Source organism: Octodon degus, unplaced genomic scaffold (assembly GCF_000260255.1).
Source record: "Octodon degus isolate 3935 unplaced genomic scaffold, OctDeg1.0 scaffold00093, whole genome shotgun sequence".
NCBI lineage: Eukaryota > Metazoa > Chordata > Mammalia > Rodentia > Octodontidae > Octodon > Octodon degus.
In genome coordinates, this window is record NW_004524669.1 from 1,018,497 (window position 1) to 1,037,561 (window position 19,065).

General features: G+C 42.6%; 1 protein-coding gene across 1 annotated transcript in view; it reads right to left on the reverse strand.

Moving 5' to 3' along the window:
- Nucleotides 1-15,196, reverse strand: part of Hps3 (HPS3, biogenesis of lysosomal organelles complex 2 subunit 1) — a 69,868-nt gene extending 54,672 nt beyond the window's left edge. The window contains exons 1-5 of the mRNA XM_004637982.2: nucleotides 14,898-15,196; nucleotides 7,315-7,809; nucleotides 6,159-6,330; nucleotides 5,972-6,057; nucleotides 1,292-1,536 (exon numbers count right to left, since the gene is read on the reverse strand). Of these exons, the coding sequence (XP_004638039.1) occupies nucleotides 1,292-1,536; nucleotides 5,972-6,057; nucleotides 6,159-6,330; nucleotides 7,315-7,809; nucleotides 14,898-15,114 (1,215 nt within the window). The 5' untranslated portion in view covers nucleotides 15,115-15,196. The remainder of the gene's footprint in view (nucleotides 1-1,291; nucleotides 1,537-5,971; nucleotides 6,058-6,158; nucleotides 6,331-7,314; nucleotides 7,810-14,897) is intronic.
- Between the last annotated feature and the right edge of the window lie 3,869 nt (nucleotides 15,197-19,065).

Consider the following 19,065-nt stretch of genomic DNA (forward strand, 5'->3'; position numbering starts at 1 on the left):
TTCAATCCCCCAGCACCACATGCCAGCCAGCCCCACCCCCTGGTGGGCTGAGCTGGCCACACACACACACACACACACACACAAATAAAATAAAAAATTTAAAAAATAATAAATAAATCAGTGTCTCATGGAATGGCATGATTCTGAAAAATTAGATACAGCCTTTTTTTTCAAATAAAGTATTCTCTAAGCTTCACCTGCTAAAATTCTAACTAGTTCTCAGGCCTAGCTTCAAAAACAACCACCTATCTGAATCCTTTCCATGTAACCAAGCCAAAAGTAGTTTCCCTTCTCTTATACATATTATACCGACATTAATTCTTAAGTCTCCCAAAATCTCATCTCTGGCTTTTCTTACATTATAGTGTTGGAAAGTAGATGGTGCACCTTATTCAGTTATTTGACTGGACAGCCCAAGGGAGTGAGTTCCACAAACATAATCTGAGCTAAAAAAACAGGAAGCAGAACCAAAAGTTTCACTTACTGCTGAGACAAAAGGAATTGAAATCAACTTCCTGCTCCAGAACCCAGTTTACAGGACAGTATAGGAAGGCAAGATTATCCAGAAGACGACTACCATTAACTAGCCAAAGGACTGCAGCTCGTTCCAACCTCCCTGTGACTGCTACCCATTTATACCAATTAGGGGGTATAATCAGATCATCTTTCTGGCTCCATCACATTTCTAAACTACTATGAAATAAGCCACATGAAAAGAATACAGCAGTAGTAAAAAGAGAAACAAAGAAATGTTCTGACTAGCCACAGGGACTTTTTATCTGGATTCTCCACAAACACCTTCCAGCTAACTGTGATGACTCACACCTGCATCCTGGGAAGCTGAGGCAGGAAGATCAAAAGTTTGTGCCCAAGCTAGGCAACTTCACAGTTTAGCAGGATCCTGTCTAAATTTTTTTTAGAAGGGGAAGAAGTGTCTGAGATGTAGCTTGGTGAGAAGGCCTTGGCTTCAATCCCAGTATCAGAAAGGAAGGGGAAGAGGGAGGGATGCAGAAAGGGGAGGGAGAAAGAAGGGAAAGAAAAGAGAAAGAAGAGACAGAGCAGGCAGAGAGGCAGGCAGACTTCTTTCACGGTGAAACTTCAATTTCCTTACAAGGATACTCATCTAGCCTAAGGAAACAAAACAGACAAAAACAGAGTCTAAATCTTTGGTACTGAAAATGCAAGTATATGCCATCAAAAGACAGACTTGAAGAGCCAGAGGTAACTCATGCATTCACAGCACTTTGAACCAGTGCACACAACTTGCAGCTAAAGATCTAGGCAGCAGCACCTCCAGAACTGAAAGACAAGAAAAAGACCAGCACATAACACTGTGACCGCACCTGGTGATGACGTGTAAGAACTGTGGCGTGAGCACTGCCTGCTGAGACTTCTCAGGGTACTGGTAGACCGACATTAATTCAACAGACTTGACAACCATGTAGAGGTAGCCCATGTGAGGTAATGAGAAAAAACAAAAAAGACTCAGCAGCTCATTTCCATGAGACGAATTCTTCCCATCAGAAGTAAGAGAACCTGTATCCCAAAAAATGAAAGAATAAATACCATTAAAATTTTAAATAAAGGGAAAAAGTAAATATTTTGAGACTCTTAAATATTTTGAGACTTACATTTGTCAGTGGAAAACCAAAAAGTTGCTAGGGAGAATTTGCTCTTTATTGAAAAATGCCAATGAGGAATAAAAAGAACAATATACTTGTAATATCACCAATTTGTAACTCCTAATAAATGTACAGAACTCTGCTTAGGCAAGTGCAGGGACAAGGGTTCGATCCCCGGCACCACATGCCTTGTTGGCCCCGACCCTGGGTGCAATGAACCAGCCACAGGGTCCCAGCGTGGTGACTCACGCCTCTAATCCCAGCACTGGGGAGTTGAAAACAGGAGGATCACTATGAATCCGAGCTGCATAGTGAGTCCCTGTACCAAACACATAAAAAATAAATAAATAAAAAACAAATGCACAGAACAAAATAATTACCATCAGTGGCTTGCTAACATCATAAAGAGAGTACACCAACCCCACAGACTTCCTAGAAAAGCTTGCAATGCTTCTGTTACAAACATCGTAATAACAGTGACATACTTTTTGTTCTGGCCTCCCGCCTACCTCTGAGGATTGAACCCAGGGACTTCACACTGAGCTACACCCCCAGCCTTTTTATTCGGAGAGAAGTTCCTCTAAATGTGCTCAAACTTTTGATTCTCTTGCCTCAGCCTCACAGAATGCTGGAATTACAGGTGCAATTCAAGCAGGTGTAATTCTAGACTCCAACCTGAGTCTAGATCAGCACTGTAATAAAAATATGTGAGCCACATCTGCAAATTAAAGTCTTCCTGGAGCTTTTTTACATTTTTAAAAGTAAAAAGAAATAGCTATAATGTTAATAGCATTATATTCAACATATCTAAAATATTGCCATTTCAATAAGCAATAAACCAAAAAGATACTTTGCACGTTATTGTACCAAGTCTTCAAAATCTAGTGTGTATTTTATACATACCGGAGATCTCAATTACACCAGTCATACTGCAAGTGTTCAACACTGACATGTGGCTAATCCCATATTGGACACCAGAGATTTGCATCCAACTACTAACTCACAGAGATTCAGGAATATGTTAAATGACCCTGTGAAGGGGCCAGGCAGATAGCTCAGTGGCATAAGCACCTGCCTAGCAAGTATGAGGTCCAGAGTTCTAAAGACCCTGTGAGAAATCAACTGGCATAATGCAGACTATGGGAAATTTCATAGTAAGAGGCCAATTTCTTACTAAATAGACTGCAAAGAAAAATAAAGGAAAACTCCACTAACTAATCGATTGCAATGTATAAACCTTACTTTGTGTATGTTATGGCTCCTATCTAGATACTTCCCCCCACCCAAAAGCCTCATGGCCTCATAGGTGAGGTGGCTGGATCTAGGGTGTTTAAGAACTAAATGGGAAGCCGGGGAGATAGCTCAGTAGAATAAGCGCTTGCTCGCCTGGCAAGTGTAAGGGCCTGAGTTCAATCCCTGGTTCCACCCCACCCCCCAAAAAAAGAACTAAATGGCTTAGCACAATACTGGGTGTGGATAATGGAATTTCTATCCTGCATGTCAGCAGCACCAATTAAAAGGCTGACAGCCTGGATGGAATATAAAGGGAGAGGGAAGGCTTCTACTGCTGTGGCTTGCTGCCTTCTTGTCTGACATACCATGGGTTATTCCTCCTCTTCCATATCTGTTTTGGTGCCAGCTGATTATGGACTAAAACCTCTACAAACTGTGAACCGAAATAAACTTCTCCTGCTTTTAACTTATGGGTGTCAAGCATTTTATCTCAGCAATGAGAAAAATAATCAGGAATTTTTTTAATCATGAAAATTTGAACACTGATATCAAAGAATTTTTTTAATATGAAATAGTATTTTGAGTCTGTATAAGAATTCTTTCCTTTGAGAGATACTTGATGAAGTATTGATGGAGGAAGTGGTATTAACTATAGGATTTGAATCAGAATAACCTGGCAGGGAGCAGAGGATGGGTCACGAGGCATCTGGTAAGGTTGTACGCAGGTACAAGAGAGCCCACTGTACTACCTCTTCACTATTTAAAATTCTCATAACCAAAGTTTTAATAACAAAGTACTTTTCTGATGGGCACTGTTCAATAACACTGATGACCATCAGAAACCCAATTCTGTACTCTTCGCAACTGTCCCCAAAGCCAACTGTCCAACGTTTTTCTTCTTCTTCCATCTAAACACATCTGGATTCTAGTGAAATAGTACTACTCCCTTCTCCAAACACACATAACAATCTTATAGCTGGTACATGTTGGTCCCCTATGCAATATCTTATCAAAATCTCTATCTTCGGGCCAGCCAAATAGGTAGCAGATTAAAGAGCCTATTTAGGCAGATGCAGAGGCAGGGACTGGCTTGATCCCCAGTGTGCCATGCTCGCCCCACCCCCAGGGCACACTGAGTCGGTGATTGCGACTGGGCTTGGTGGCATGTGCCTGCAATCCCAGCACTCGAGGGGCTGAAAACAGGTGAATCACTGGAAGTCCGATCTGCGTAGTGAGACCCTGTAGACTGTACTAAACACAAAAAAAGAAAAATAAAATCTCCAACTTCTAGAAATTCTACTCATGCTATAGGGCCAGCTCACTGCCCATTCAGTAAGTATTCATCAGGTACCTACTAAAGTGTTGATACTCTCAGTTCTCAGGACACAACAGTACACAGGACATGGCAAGTGCTCTCTCAGACACTGCACTCTAGTGATGGGGACTGGCGTAGAGAATAAACAAATAATCTCCAATGTATGGAGAAGGGATGTTTTAAATTGTGAAGCCAGAGAAGTTCTCTGTGGTGAGATGACATTTGAGCTCTAGGTGGAATGACTTGAATGCAGTCATGCAAGACCTAAAGGAGCTTCACTCTTAAAACTAGGAAGAAGAAATGGCAGGTCTTACTCAAAGGTGGCCTGGCACATGTGAGGAAGAGAGAAGGACCACTATGGATGGAGAACAGCAGCCAGGTTAAGAGTGAGACAGGATGAGCTCACAGTCACAGTCATGCAGAACATGAACGGATGTGGGGGTTTTATTCCAAGTCAAAGCTGACCCTGACAGCTCCTGGCCCGGGCTGGTCTCCAGCCTTGTTTCCCATCTCCCCTGCTGACTTTTGTTGGCCTTCCTTCTCTAAGTTCCTCACCTAGACAACTCCCCACCACAGTTGCTGCTTCCTCTACCTGAAAAGCTCTTTTCTCCTCAGCACCAACGCCTTCCCTAGCCAACCCTTCAGAATCTCTTCCTTAGGACCCCAAAATGAAGCCAGGATCTTTTCTTACAGGTTCTCACAGTGGAGTTCCTCTCCCGTTCACTCATTCTAGTGTGTAATTGTGGTTATGTAACTAGTTAACTAATCTCTGCTTCCACCATTAGACAGTTAACTCCAAAGGGCAAGCATACTGCCTCCTCTTTCAACTGCTGCTTCTCTAATATTCAACACTAGACCCTCAATAAACTTTTACTGAAAGAAAAGAATAAGTGAAGGTTTTAATGACACTGAATCAGAGAGACATTTACAACACTTTCTAGAAACATCTAAAGATGTTATTCAAACCTTGACCGATTAGCTTATTGCTAATTCTCAATCTTGGAATTTATTAGATTCCTGTTGATCATTTCTCAGCCTTTCGGCTAAGATCAAGTATAGATTCCTGTTGAGCATTTAAGAAAGATTCATGCCAGTCCCCAAAACTTAGTCAGAATCTCCACCACATAGAGCCCAAGCATTAGCATTTTTAAGATTGCCCAGGTAGCCTAGCAAGCACAAGTTCCATCCCTAGTACTGCAAAAAAAAAAAATAAAGATTGCCCAGGTAAGCCAGGCATGGCGGTACACATCCCAGAACTTGAGGAGACTGAGGCAGGAGGATCAATGCAAGTTTAAGACCAGCCTGGGCTACAAAGTGAATTCAAGGCCAGCCCGAATTCACTGCGGAGCAAAACCCTGACTCAAAAATATAAGTAAATAAATAAAAACACAAAAGTGCCCAGGTAAACCTAATATGCAATAGGGCTGAAAAGCACTGTTCTAGGTGAATCTGCATTCAGTCCACATCTCCCACCCTGTCCACAAGGTCATCCTAAGAAGCTCTGTCAATACCCTGCCCGAATCCTGGTAAATGTCTTCTCTGGACAGGATCTAATTTCCTGTTCTGGACCCAGGGACCACTGTAAAAATGAAAATGAGCTCTATCATGCTCTCTCCATGGCTTCACTTCTTGTAGCAGACCTGACTTTTCTTGCTAGTCTCACAGGGATTTGCTCACAGACTCATGCACACCCCAGGAGACTCAGGAAAAGACACAAATCTAGTGCCTACGCTGACCTTCCCTCTGCCGAGCCCTGACGCCACCACGCTGAGCCCTGACTCCACCACGCTGCCACACTCACCTGTTTGGTAAATGGGTAGCAGCTGCAGGGAATGCAACCTGATGTCATCAGATGAAACATAGAAGGAAATATCAGGAGTAAAACGTCTATGGGTTTAAAAAGACAAAGAGGAAAAAGTCTAACTTCCATGGACATTAAACATGCACACAAATACTAAAATCTAGGGGACAAAAAAACTGTCTAATACCTGTAGAGCAGGTGCTGGACATGGAAGTATATTAGCTTTTCATCAGCTAATCCTGTAGATTCCACTGTAACAGATATTCCAGACTGTTCACTTTTTTCACCAAGAAGTTCCATGGGCTTTTGGCAGATAACAAAACCATCTGACTCAATCTGTGAAGTTTCATTACTGAAATCTTAAAAAATAAAAGTTAAGAGTATAATAACCTCAAGTACTACCTTCTTGAATGAAAAGTAGATTTCATAATATTCTTTCACAAATTAGATAAGCATATTATAGTTTTATATATACATACTTTCATACAATTACAAGGCATCACAGTTTTGTTTTTCTTTTTTTTTTTTTGCAGAACCGCGGATTGAACTCAGGCCCTTGAGCTTGCCAGGGAAGCATTTATCCTACTGAGCCATCTCCCCGGCCCCTACAGTTTTCAAAAGTAGCACTTGTGCATTTATTCCTCACACCACTGATAAAGTACAACAAAATATGTATTATCACTCCCACTTTACCTGTAAGAAAATTCAGAGATGGTGTTACCCAAAGGTATCCAATTAATAAATATAAGCACAAGGACTAGAAATCCCTCACTTAATAGCTCTGTTCCATTATTTATGTTAACAAATACATGTACACAGTACACGATGGTATATGCACAGCTAAATCATAAACACAAATTGGATGTAATCAGCACAAGTAAATCTATAAATATTGGGGGCCTGTCCATTAGCTCAGGTGTTGAAGTACCTGCTGAAACAAAGCAGTCAGGTTCAATCCCCTCACCCTCAAGCCAAACCAGACTTGCCCTGAAGGCATCCTGAGCACCACCCCCCCCCACCGCAAAAAAAAAAAAAAATATATATATATATATATACACACACACACACACAGTGGCTTGGCACCATACTAGCCACAGTGGTGCCAATGGCTGTACCAAACTAGAGTTACAGTCAAAGGTGATTGGCAGGCATGGTGACGCACACCTGTGATCCCAGCACTTAGGAGGCTGAGGCAAGAGGACCACTGCAAGTGGGAGACCAGCCTGCACTACAAAGCAAGCTCAAGGCCAGCTGGAGCTGCAAAGTGAGACCCTGTCTCAAAAGACAAAAAAGTGACCATTTTCTCGATGCCTAGAAGAAAGTAAGTTAAGTTCACCATTTACCTGTATTTGTCTGTTTCACAGGACTGTTGGTCTCAAATGGATGGTGATGAACTCCCTCTCCATTTTTAGAGTCCGATTCTAGTTTTAGGACTAAGACTTCCAAATCTGACATGACAGCAACATATCCAACACAGAAAGAAATTTCAACAGGAGTGATATTATCTAAGTGGATAATTAAACAACGTTCAAAGTCCAATACTGTGAATTCTTCATTAACAACCTGGGACGTCAAAGTAAATAAAACTAACTTATTTGTGCAGCCAACAAGGAGGTCTCCTTTCACAGGACAACAGGAAATGCACAAGGGGGCCTCAGAGAGCGGCATTTCAACAATAGACATCTGGTCTCTGAAGGATTCCCTGAAGGGCACCTCTACATTGTGCCCCACCATGCGGATACACACACGAGAGTTCTCTGCCCTTTTACTTCTCCAGTTCACATAAGCACGTAAAAACGTAGCCTTGTTTTTCTCTTCGATTGTGACCAAATAGTCCCCTGGAAAGGAAGTAAGGTATACTTAGAATATGTAATTGGAAATACAACCACTTACTTTGCTGTAATAAAATAGAACACATCATCGGCTATGGATTGAATAAAACAAGATCCTAAATAAGAGAATCTCAGACATATTTTTAACTTACATTATTAGACATTTGAGGTTCTGAAATACAACCTTCCCCATTTTATTCATGGAACACAAAACCTACATTTTACTTCCTATATTAGCGCTATGCATTTCACCAGAACTCTAAACATAACAAAGCTCTACTGACAAAAAGCTTCAGCAATATTAGTGAATTACTGTCACTTATTAAAGTTAGGTATATCCACATGGCTGACACTGACAACGGTTCTACAATCTGAGGTACAGGATCTCAGGATAAATCCTGAGGGGATTTCACTGACCTTATCAGACCCAAAACCTACAACTCTTGTTGCATAGGTCCTGCCTTACCTTGGTCTTAACCATCCAGCAGAAAAGTATAAAAACAAAGTGTAAGAAGTAAAGCCATGTTGTTATTTTGAGCTGTGGGGGGCTCAGGTCAACAATTTCTGACATTGCCAGTCAAGTGGAAGACCCAATACTATTATGGGCCACTGAACTTTTTTTAGAGTATTTTGCTGAGTTTACACACACACACACACACACACACACACACACATATTTTTTTTGTGGAACCGGGGATTGAACTCACGCCCTTGCGCTTGCCAGGGAAGCGCTTCTTCCATTGAGCCATCTCCCTGGCCCATGCACACCTATAATATTTAAATGATGGAACTTAACAAAAAAAGGGGATACAGATGAATGTCCATTTTGTATTTGTGTATTCAAAGTGGTTAGGATAGATATAGAGTTACATTCTCTTATTGAATAGAGGGATTTGTTCTAATAGTGCTTGTAAATAGGACATCAAGTCCGCATCTTCTACAGCAATTAACGACTAGGAAGAATGTATGCAGTGTGTTAATTATTGAATCTATCCTACCAGTTTGGTTTGAAACTGTCTCATTGCTATTTGTTTCTCAATAAAATTATGGAAAAAAATAAAAAAATAAAGTTAAGTATAAAAATAAAGTTTGGTACAAATTAAGTAACTCTTGAGTTTAACCTAACTTTTACTTTATCTCTTCCCCTCCCCACTAAAGCCACACCTGTGAAAAATAGGATAAAGCTAGATATACTAAGCAAAATATAAATCCAAGTTAACTTTCTCTTAACTCTGAGATTTTTTTAACTTGTAAGAGTAAGGGGTTGGGGATATAGCTCAGCAGCTTAAGTGCCTGCCTGGCAAGCAGAAGGTCTTGAGTTCAATCATTGGTACCACAGGAAAAAAAAACAAAAGTTAGATATTTGTTGTTATATTTGAGACATCAAAACCAAATCAAAGACATGCAAAACAAAACGCATAAACATCTCTCTGCCACCTCACCCCAGAGGACACAATGTAAACACACAGCCTGGTGCATGACTGTAAACATTGTCTCTTATACAGCATAAGCCTACCACACAGAGCAGTGCTCTGTCTTCTTTTTTCATACCATACTAGCTACTTAACAATCTGCAGGATTTTTAGGTGATAAATCTTCCCCTAAAAGTTATCTAATGTCCTCTTCACTACATCTTATACACACACATGTGCAATAACTATTTAACTGCCCTACTGATATATAGTCAAGCACATCTACGTTTTGGGCCACTGTATTTTTTTCTGAATTACACAGGCCTATTCCTCTATACTCACTGAAAGAAGGGAAGGAGAATGGGATAGAGTCCTAAAAGTAAGAATGCGGGCCCAAAGGGGAGACTCATTTGACACTTTAATGGATACTGCCAAGTGGCCACCCTATACAATAGAAACTCAAGGTGTCCACAGCACTGTTTGAGTATGTCTACTTACCTACATCCTCCCCAGCAAGGACTCTACGTGGCAGTGGGAACATGGACTCTAGCAGCTGGTATGATTTACATTACAAAGATGACTTCTAAAACTAATCATGCTTTCCTATGTGTGTTATCCATGTATAGTTTCCCTTCTATAAGTTGTCCATTTTTTAATTAAGCTGTTGATATATTTTTCTCAAGGAACTGCAATTCTCTGGGAAAAGGGATACCAACTAACTTGTCATTGGCCATGCATAGCACATAATTTTAGTCTATTTTTGTCTTTGTTTACGACTTTTTCACCATATAATTGTTATATAGTCAGATACATTACCTTTCCTTCTTGGCTTCTAAAGTTTCCTTCTTTGCTTAAACATTCATGCCTTCCAAATTACATAAATAGAAGGGATAGTTCCATCTTTTCTATTTTAGTGGACTTCATTTTTTTGGTAGTACAGATTAAATCTGGTACTTTCACACTGAGCTATACCCCCAGCCCTTTTTAAAAAAATTTATTTTGAGACAGGATTTCTCTAAATTGCCCAGGCTTAGGTGTGGTGGTTCATGCCTGTAATCCCAGCACTAGGGAGGCTGAGGTAGAAGAATCATTGTGAGTTTGAGGCCAGAATGGGATATAACGTGAGTTCTAGGCCAGCCTGAACTGTATAATGAAACCCTGTCTCAAAAAGAGAAAAAAGAGGTGCCAGGGAGATGGCTGAGTGGAATAAGTGCTCCCTGGCAAGCGCAAGGGCCTGAGTTCAATCCCTCGTTCCACCAAAACAAGAAAAAGGGAGAGAGAGAGAGAGAGAGAGAGAGAGAGAGAGAGAGAGGTCCCCTGTATGCCGCGCCAGCCCCATGGGTGCTGATTGAAACTGGGCACGGTGGGAGGGGGGCCTGTAATCTCAGTGCTTGGGAGGCTGAAAATAGATGGATCATTACAAAGTCTGATCTACTACGCAGTGAGACCCTGAACACACTGTAGACCCTATACCAAATACATTAAAAAAAGATCCAAACAAAAAGGCAAACTTTTTCCTGCCAGTGATTCCTTTGATGCCACAGAGATGACATGTGATATTACTCTCCTTGAAATCTTGATAGGATGTTTACAAATACCAACATGTGCACTAAGTTTTGCAGTGTTCACTGGCCTTAAGTACATTCACACTGTTTTGCTACCATTACTACCATCCAGAACTTCTCCATCTTTTCCAATACTATGCATCCAAGACCAGGAACACAGTTCAGTAGTACAAGTGTCTGCCTGGCAAGCACCAAGGTCCTGAGATTGATCCCCAGTACCGGAAAAAAAAACAAAACAAAAAAAAACTATGCATCCATCAAGCAGCAACTCCTCACTCCTTCCTCCCCACAGACCCTGGCAATCTGTCCTTCCACTTTCTTTCTCCATGAATTTGACTACTCTCAATAATACCTTACGTTAAGTCCAACTGTATAGAGCTTGTTCTTTTGTGTCTGTGCCATTAAGCTTCTCCCAAGTATAGCACATATCAGAATTGCATTCCTTTTCAAGGCTAAAAGCCAGTAACTTTATCTATCTGTTCACTTGTCACTAGTCCCTTCAATTGCTTCCACCTTTTAGTTCTGATAAACAACTCTCCTATAAACATTGGTGTACAAATATCCATTCAAAAGACAGAAGTAGAGCTGCTGAATTACATAGTAATTTTATATTGTTGTTTTTAAGAAATGTCAAGTTGTTTTCCTAAATGACTGCATATTTTAGTTTCCTAGGTTCCAATGCAAAAGGAAGATCCAAACGAAAAGGCAAACAATTTCTCCACATCCTCTTCTACATTTATTCATTTTTTGAACTGATAACCACCCCAGTGAATATGAGTGATATCTCAACATGGCTTTAATGTGCACTTCCCTAATTATTTATGTGCATTTTTTATTGCTTTTGATCACTGGTATGTCTTCTTTGGAGAATTTTATTTTTTCATTGGTGTACTTTCTAGATGTGAAGTTTTGTTTTGCTTTGTTGAGACAAGGTCTCATGATATAGTTTAGGCTGGCTTGAAACACTATGTACCCCTGGGGAGACCTCAAACTAGACAGCTATCCTCCTACCTCAGCATCCTAGATGCTGAGATTATAGGAATGTGCCACTCTACTTGGCCTGATGAGAGGTTTAGAATTGGGTTAATTCTCACAATAGCCCTTCAATGTACATATTTCTTTCCCCAGTCTACAGATCAGGAATCTAAGCTCAAACTAAGTAACTCCCTAAGGCCAGAAAGCCAACAAACAACGGAGCAGGGCCTTAGGATCAGGTCCACTCAAAGGCCTAAGTTCATTTCTCAATAAGGCTGCCTCTCAAACTGAAGATGCAAGTCTACAGGACTCTGTGGAGGTGATTACCTTCATGAAAAAAGGGAACTAAATATTTAAGTGTTATGTGCTTTTTTTTTTAAACTTTTCAAAGCTTTTATAGTCATTAAATAAAATCTTTAAAAATTAATGATATTAAAAAATTTAATGATACTGAATACTAAAATTTCAAAACTATCCAAATTTTCTCCATATTTTTCTTCCTCATTCCTCAAATTTTATAAAAAGTGAACAGTTTTCAGCTGATGTGAGATTTAAAAAAGAAAAAAAAACTACAAATGTTTTCTGCTTGGGTAAGAGAGCTACACAGTATTCACAGAAAATTTAAATATACAAACTCTTTTTTTGAGAAGAGGAAATTTGCAACAGATGACACTAGGCACAGAGAACAGAAATCTCCAGGTTCCACCAATGGTTATGGGAAGAAGGGGCCAAAGGAGAAATGCTGAGAAGAGGAAGAGAAGTTTTCAGGATACTGACAGAGCCAGGAGCCATTCTATTTAATTTCAGTTACAGCACACCAACAGAAGCAGCCCTCAGAAGTTGCAGTGCAACTGTGGGTGGAAAGCTGCCCTTGACCCCCACAACCAATGAAGCAAAGCCAGCCCACATCACTACTCCTGAACCGTAAGGCAGCCAACCAAAGTATAAAAACACCTTTGTTTTTCAAACCTCTATTAATATGATCATGCAACTCGTGGCCTCATGAAGCCAGTGTGGCTCAAGTCAGTGTTTCTCAATCCTGATTCATCTGTTTCACCCCAATGTTGGCATATTCCAGAGAAACTACTATGTTGGATATCTGACGATGTACTTCAGGAATAGGGACTTTTTTTCTTTAAGCTTTACAGGTGATTTTGATGTATAAGTAGTGGACATCCAAGGATCCCAGGAATCAACATTACTGACAGGCAAGAAAGCCAGAGGCTTGCGGCTGGGAAGATAGCTCAGGATAATAAGTGCTTGCCTGGCAAGTGCAGTGTCCTGAGTTCAATCCCCAGTTCCACAAAAAAAAAAGGAAAAAAAAAGAAAGCCAGAGGCTTATGCAATGCCTGCCATTTCAAATTTTAGAATACTGTCCATTTGAAAGAATGAGGCAAATCAATAAACATTCCCCCAATCTCTCCCCTCCTTGAAACACACACAAGTTGAAACTGATAAGCGTGCTTACTCAATATAACTTTTTATTTTTTTGAGCTAAGATGTTGCTATATTGCTTAGGTGGGCTTCAAACTTGTGAGCCTTCTGCCTCAGACTCCCAAGTAGCTGGGATTGCAGATGTGCACCGCGGCTCACACAGCACTCCTGAAGGTAAAAATGTCACAGAATAGGGTGGGGGAAAGTACCAATACAGTAAAAAGCAAACCATAACCTGTACCCTGGGAGGTTAAGCCAGGAGGATCAAAGTGCAAAGGTTCTAGGTTCAACTCTCAGGAGCAGGGAAAAAATACTAAAATCAGAATAGTTCTGCAGGGGGCCGGGGAGATGGCTCAGTGGAATAAGCACTAGCCTGGCAAGCTCAAGGCCCTGAGTTCAATCCCCAGTTCCACCAAAAAAAAAAAAAAAGTTCTACAGAAAAGGAAAGTCTACCTATGAGTACTCTTCAATATGGAGTGCTGTATAGGCCTCAACTTCTATTGTGCTTAGCCAACAAGAAATAATTACAGCAAAGTAATTTGCTAATAATATTATTATTATAAATAATGGTGACCTAAATACTAAGGTTTTGAGGTTTCCACAATGAAGTTCAGGCTGGCCTTGAACTCACTTTGTAGCCCACCCAGGCTGGGCTCAAACTCACCACAATCCTTCCGGAGTGCTGGCTGGGAATACAGGCATGTACTACCAAGCCCAGTGAAAGCTTTTTTGTAAAATGAAAAAAATCTATCTTTACTTGACAAAACAATCAGATATTAGATATGGGAGCTCCAGTTTTTAACAGTCACAAAAATCCCAACACGTTGAAATCACTGATTTACCACTTCAACTTTTTTTAAAAAGCAGAAATTGAGACCCAAAGGTCTGTACAAACTCATAGTGAATCGGGTGCAGAGTAAGGATTAGTGAGACAGAAATCCCTAACACTGCAGGTTCATCACGCTCCCTGCTTTGTTAGTGACACAGCCACCAGCCTTTCCGCCGTAGATCCTGCACTTTGTATCTGTCTTGAAAAGTAGGAATCAAAGCTTAGGTGCACTGGACAGTTAAAGGAATCTTAGGGCAAATCCTTATATAGCCTAAAGGGTATTTGTTTAAAGTTGGCTATTTTCCACAGGTCACGCCCACCCAATACCCCCTTGCTACAGCCTCTAATCTTGGTGGAAAGGAGTAGTCCACGCTCCTACAACTTTTTAAGGAAAGAGCCAGGGGAAAACTGGACAATTTTGGACAAAGTTTCATCTATATGCACTTAAGAATCAGCACATAAGGCGCCAGAGAGATAGCTCAGTAGAATAAGCGCTTCCCTGGGAAGCGCAAGTAAAACCCGACCAGAAGTGGATGGAGGTCTAGAGGCAAAAGGACTGGCTGTAAATTGAGATACTTTGGAGGACAGGATACCAGGAGCGTTAGGACTGTATTCCCCCTACCCCACTTACGTACTCTAGAAATTTTCTACACTCAACAGGCCTCAGCAAGGAACGGTCCCGGAGCCTAGCAGGGGTCAGCGACTCCGCCCCAGGGGCGCGGTCACACCTCGGGTTGCCCCGACGACCGCACCGCCCCGGCGCACCGCCACCGCCACCGTCACCCCCAGAGCAGAGACCACAGAAGGTGGCAGGAAGCACGCAGTCCCTTCCCCGCCCAAAGCCGAGCCTCCGCGGGCGCCCTCGCCGCCGCGACTCACCGGCCTCGCTGTAGGCCATGCGCAGCACCCTGCCCAGCGTGGAGAAGGAGCACCTCGGCTGGCACAGCTCCTGGCCCGTCACGGCGAACGCCTCCACCCGGCAGCCGGCCGCCACGAACAGCGCGTCGCTCCCCCCACCGCAGAACTGCTCCGGCTCCAATTTGCAGGGTACCACCTGCTGCGACCCAAACGGATGCAGGTTGTACAGACGCACCATCGCGGCGCGCCGGCCCGTCCGCCCCGCGGGCGCCCGGAGACCCCGCTGCGGCCGCGGGGACCGAGCACTTCCGCGAGCGCACGGGCGGCGCCGGGTCACGTGAGTGTCTGTCTGCTCCTGCGGCTTAAAGGGGCCGCGGGGCGGGGCGGGGCGGGGCGGGGCGGGGCCAGGCCAGGCCCTGGGAGTAGTGACCCGGCTGCAGCGGTTCACACCCTGCCCGCAGGCCCTGAAATCCTGCGGGCGGGAGAACCCGGTCCTGGAGCGTGCGCGCGGAGGTGGGCAGGCGCTGGAACCGCCGGCTCCTTGCCTTTGTCTTTGCATATTCCTGCATGGGACACAAGATGTTTTGTTCCATGGGCGTGTTGTGACACAGAATCCTCTGCTGTTCTGTATGGTTTTTGCCGAAGACTCCTCGGGTCTTCCCAGTCTTTAAGAACAAGGCTGCAAAAACTGAAATGGTTGTGCACATTTGGACCAAACATACCAAAGAATTGCTCGGAAATACTGAAAGTTTTAGTACGGTTTTTTGTAAAGAAGAAAACTCGGAAGGTGCCTGACGAGAAAGGATTTTGGTTTTTTGAATGACAGAACCTGCAGACACCTTAAGGGCATTTGATAAAAGGTTAATTGTAGCCTCGGAGGATAAGACGAGGAGGGAAATCCCGTAGCGGTCAGTCCAGTGCCCCCAAAACTATCCTGTAGCCTATATTCTCAGCAGGGAACTCAAGGTCGCACTCCGCATCTCCCTCCACTTTTAACAGACTTAATTGAAGTAGATCGTGATAGGTTCCTGTTGGAGTAAAAACGGCTAAGTAATCAAGGCCCTGATTCAACCTGGCTGAATCCCAAAACGACAGTTTATCTTCTCAGTGACCACTTCCTCCTGCTTCCCCACCCCAGTCCTGGATACCTTTCCAGAGCACACAAGCGAGCCTCCAATCAGCTCCTTGCGTGTCGCTGAACCCTCCCCTCAAGCTCCGCCCATAGCAAAAGTCCCTAAGGTCTTGACCTCCATCTCTGGTCACAGGATCTTCCCACCTCCCTGCCCTCGACCCTCTTGTGTCCTGCTCAATGGCAATGAAGGCCTTTTCCATCCTTTTACTTCTTCTCTGCCATGCTGCTGAGAACCCTAACAGATCTTACAACTACTTTTTCCACTTAATATACACAATTTGTTATTGTGGGTTTTTTTGTTTTTTTTGTTTGTTTGTTTTGTTTTGGTGGAACTGGGGATTGAACTCAGGCCCTTGCGCTTGCTAGGCAAGCGTTTATTCTACTGAGCCATCTCCCGGCCCCCTTGTGTGTTATTGTGAATTGAGTTGTTTTGTTTGGCACAAAGGGAGTGTTAGGAAAAAGGAAAAGAAAGATAGGAGCTCGGCAGGACAGGTTTATTTCAGAACAAACCAGAGAGGGACTGATCTGGCACTTCGGGTCTGTTTTATAGGGTCGGGGTGGGAGGTGTTCAGTGAAAAGGGGTTCCAGCCACCTACTAAGAACAAGGCTCGAGAGAGCACAACAAGAGGTCCAGGTGTGGTGGTGTGTGCCTGTAATCGCAGCACTCAGGAGGCTGAGGCAGGAGGATCACTGAGTTCGAGGCCACCCTGAATTGCATAGTGAGACCCTGTCTCAAAAAAAGAAAGAGAGCACAAGGGGTAATGGTTGCCCAAGGAGGAGGCTTGGGAAAGCCAAGGAGTAGTGGTTGTTATCAATAGCAGGGCTGATAATAGTTTGGATTACTGAGTGCAGCAGCGCTGCAGGAGCAGCTAGCATGGTCACTTTTGGTATAGTGGCAGTGGTCTGTCTGGTCCTTCACTCCAGACTCTGTGGTTAGATAGGGGAAAAGGGCAGTGCCTCTCTTCCTTCCCTACTTCCTGCTGATTAGGGGAAGAGGTCAGGGGTTTTGACTGGACTAAAGGAGAACCTTACTGACCTGGTCTTTGGCAACTGACTGTGAAATGGTCATAGTTTGTTTGTGAGCAAACTTTGAAACGGATTGATTAGGCAGGGCAATAATAAACAGGAGAGTAAAAAGAGAAGAGCAGGCACTATAAAGGGAAAAAAAATCTAAGATACGGTAGGTGACTTCCACGGATCTCATGAGCTCTGCAGGGGCCTGGAGACACTTGTTGTGCTTCCTGAATCTCAGTGTTCATCTCCTGCAAGCTACAGTAACATTGTCATGATTATCTGAGATCAAATTATAACATGAGGGGCCGGGGAGATGGCTCCGTAGAATGAGTGCTTCCCTGGTAAGCTCAAGGGCCTGAGTTCAATCCCAGTTTCACCAAAAGATGGAAAGAAAGAAAGAAAAAGAAAGAAAGAAAGAAAGAAAGAAAGAAAGAAAGAAAGAAAGAAAGAAAAGAAAGAAAGAGCTTGGCTTATGAAGCATGGCTCACATGTCTCTCTCGGTGAGACTTTGCTTGTTTGCAGTGGATCTAGGCACCTTTATGGTTGGTTCCATCTGCATGGTTCCAGCTGGCACCTAGACCTATCTATGGTATAGCTGGAAACCTGGCAGGGGTCAATGATTAAGTTCCTTTTTTATGTTGAGCTTTGTTATGGTTTGTTGTGTCTAGTTGTCCCCCCAGAGCCTCATGTAGTCATTGGGGTGGCTTCAAGAGTTTATGATTTTTTTTCTTTTTTTCTTTTTTTTTTTTTTGGTGGAACCAGGGATTGAACTCAGGCCCTTGCGCTTGCCAGGCAAGCACTTATTCTATTACATCCATGGATAGTCTGAATGCAATGTAAGGAATGGAGAAAGGCTTGTGCTAACTAACCCTTTCCTTCCTTCATTGTGGGTGTTGGGTATTTTGTCCCAGCAGCAAGAGAAAAGTAACTAAGACAAGTCTATATTATTGTTGCTTTTATGTATCTTTGGTCATACTTTTCTGCAGGTTGTTCAAGACCAAATTAAAGTGAGACCTGTGTTCATCAAAATTAACCTCTTTCTATCAAAGTCAGGGAAGGCTCCTCGAGCATTTCTTCAGGAACTGTGTGCAAAGCCTTCAGTTCCTCCACCCCTGTCAGCCATCAAGGAAAGGTCATGGTCTTGCTTGACTGTGTGATTTCCCGTGGACACATGCGAGATGTTTTTCATTCTGATCAGCCTACTTTTTAGCATGCTGTACATTGATTGACTTCTCTCCTTTGGGCTCCAACCACATTTCTGTTGAGGTTGGGGGCTCATCAAAGTTGTAGGGTCCTATAGAAATGTCCCCTCATGGCCTGGTCCTTATTAACCTTGGAGGGACAGGGCCAAAATACTGGTTGTACTCCTAGCTCAGTTATCTTTTAATTCCTCCAAACCTCAGTTTCTGAACATCTAAAGATCAGTTATGCTAGTAGTATAGTAGCAGTAGGTTTAGCCTTCTGATCTTATGATCTCAAATAGGTATTAAATATTCTGAAATATATAATTGATCAGAAAACTCTTACTTTCTAAGGCCAGCAAGATAGCTCAGCAGACAAAGTGCCTGTTTCGGCAAGCGCAGGGATCAAGGTTTGATCCCTGGTCCTCATGCCGCACACTGGCCTTACCCCTGGGGCACCAGAGTCTGGGCGTGGTGGTGCAAGCCTGTAATCCCATCACTGGGGAGGCTGAAAACAGGAAGATCACCACGAGAGACCTTGTACCAAATATACAAATGGGAAAAAAGAAAACTGTTACTTTCTTTTCTTTTTTTTTCCTTTTTTCTTTTTTTTGACATCAGTTAATTTTATTTTAAAGAAAATAAATAAAAACAATAGTACAAAATCTTAAAACAAGATTTTAGGAGAGTAACAATTGTTAGTACATTGTGTATTGTTACTGCCAAAGTAGTTTCTCATATTACAAGATATAGGCAAGAAATAATAAGTAAACAACATAGGTACAAACATCTTTTTTTTTTTTTAAAGTCAACAGAAAATGGAAATACACTTTTTAAAGTTTCTAATACTAGAAGATATTAT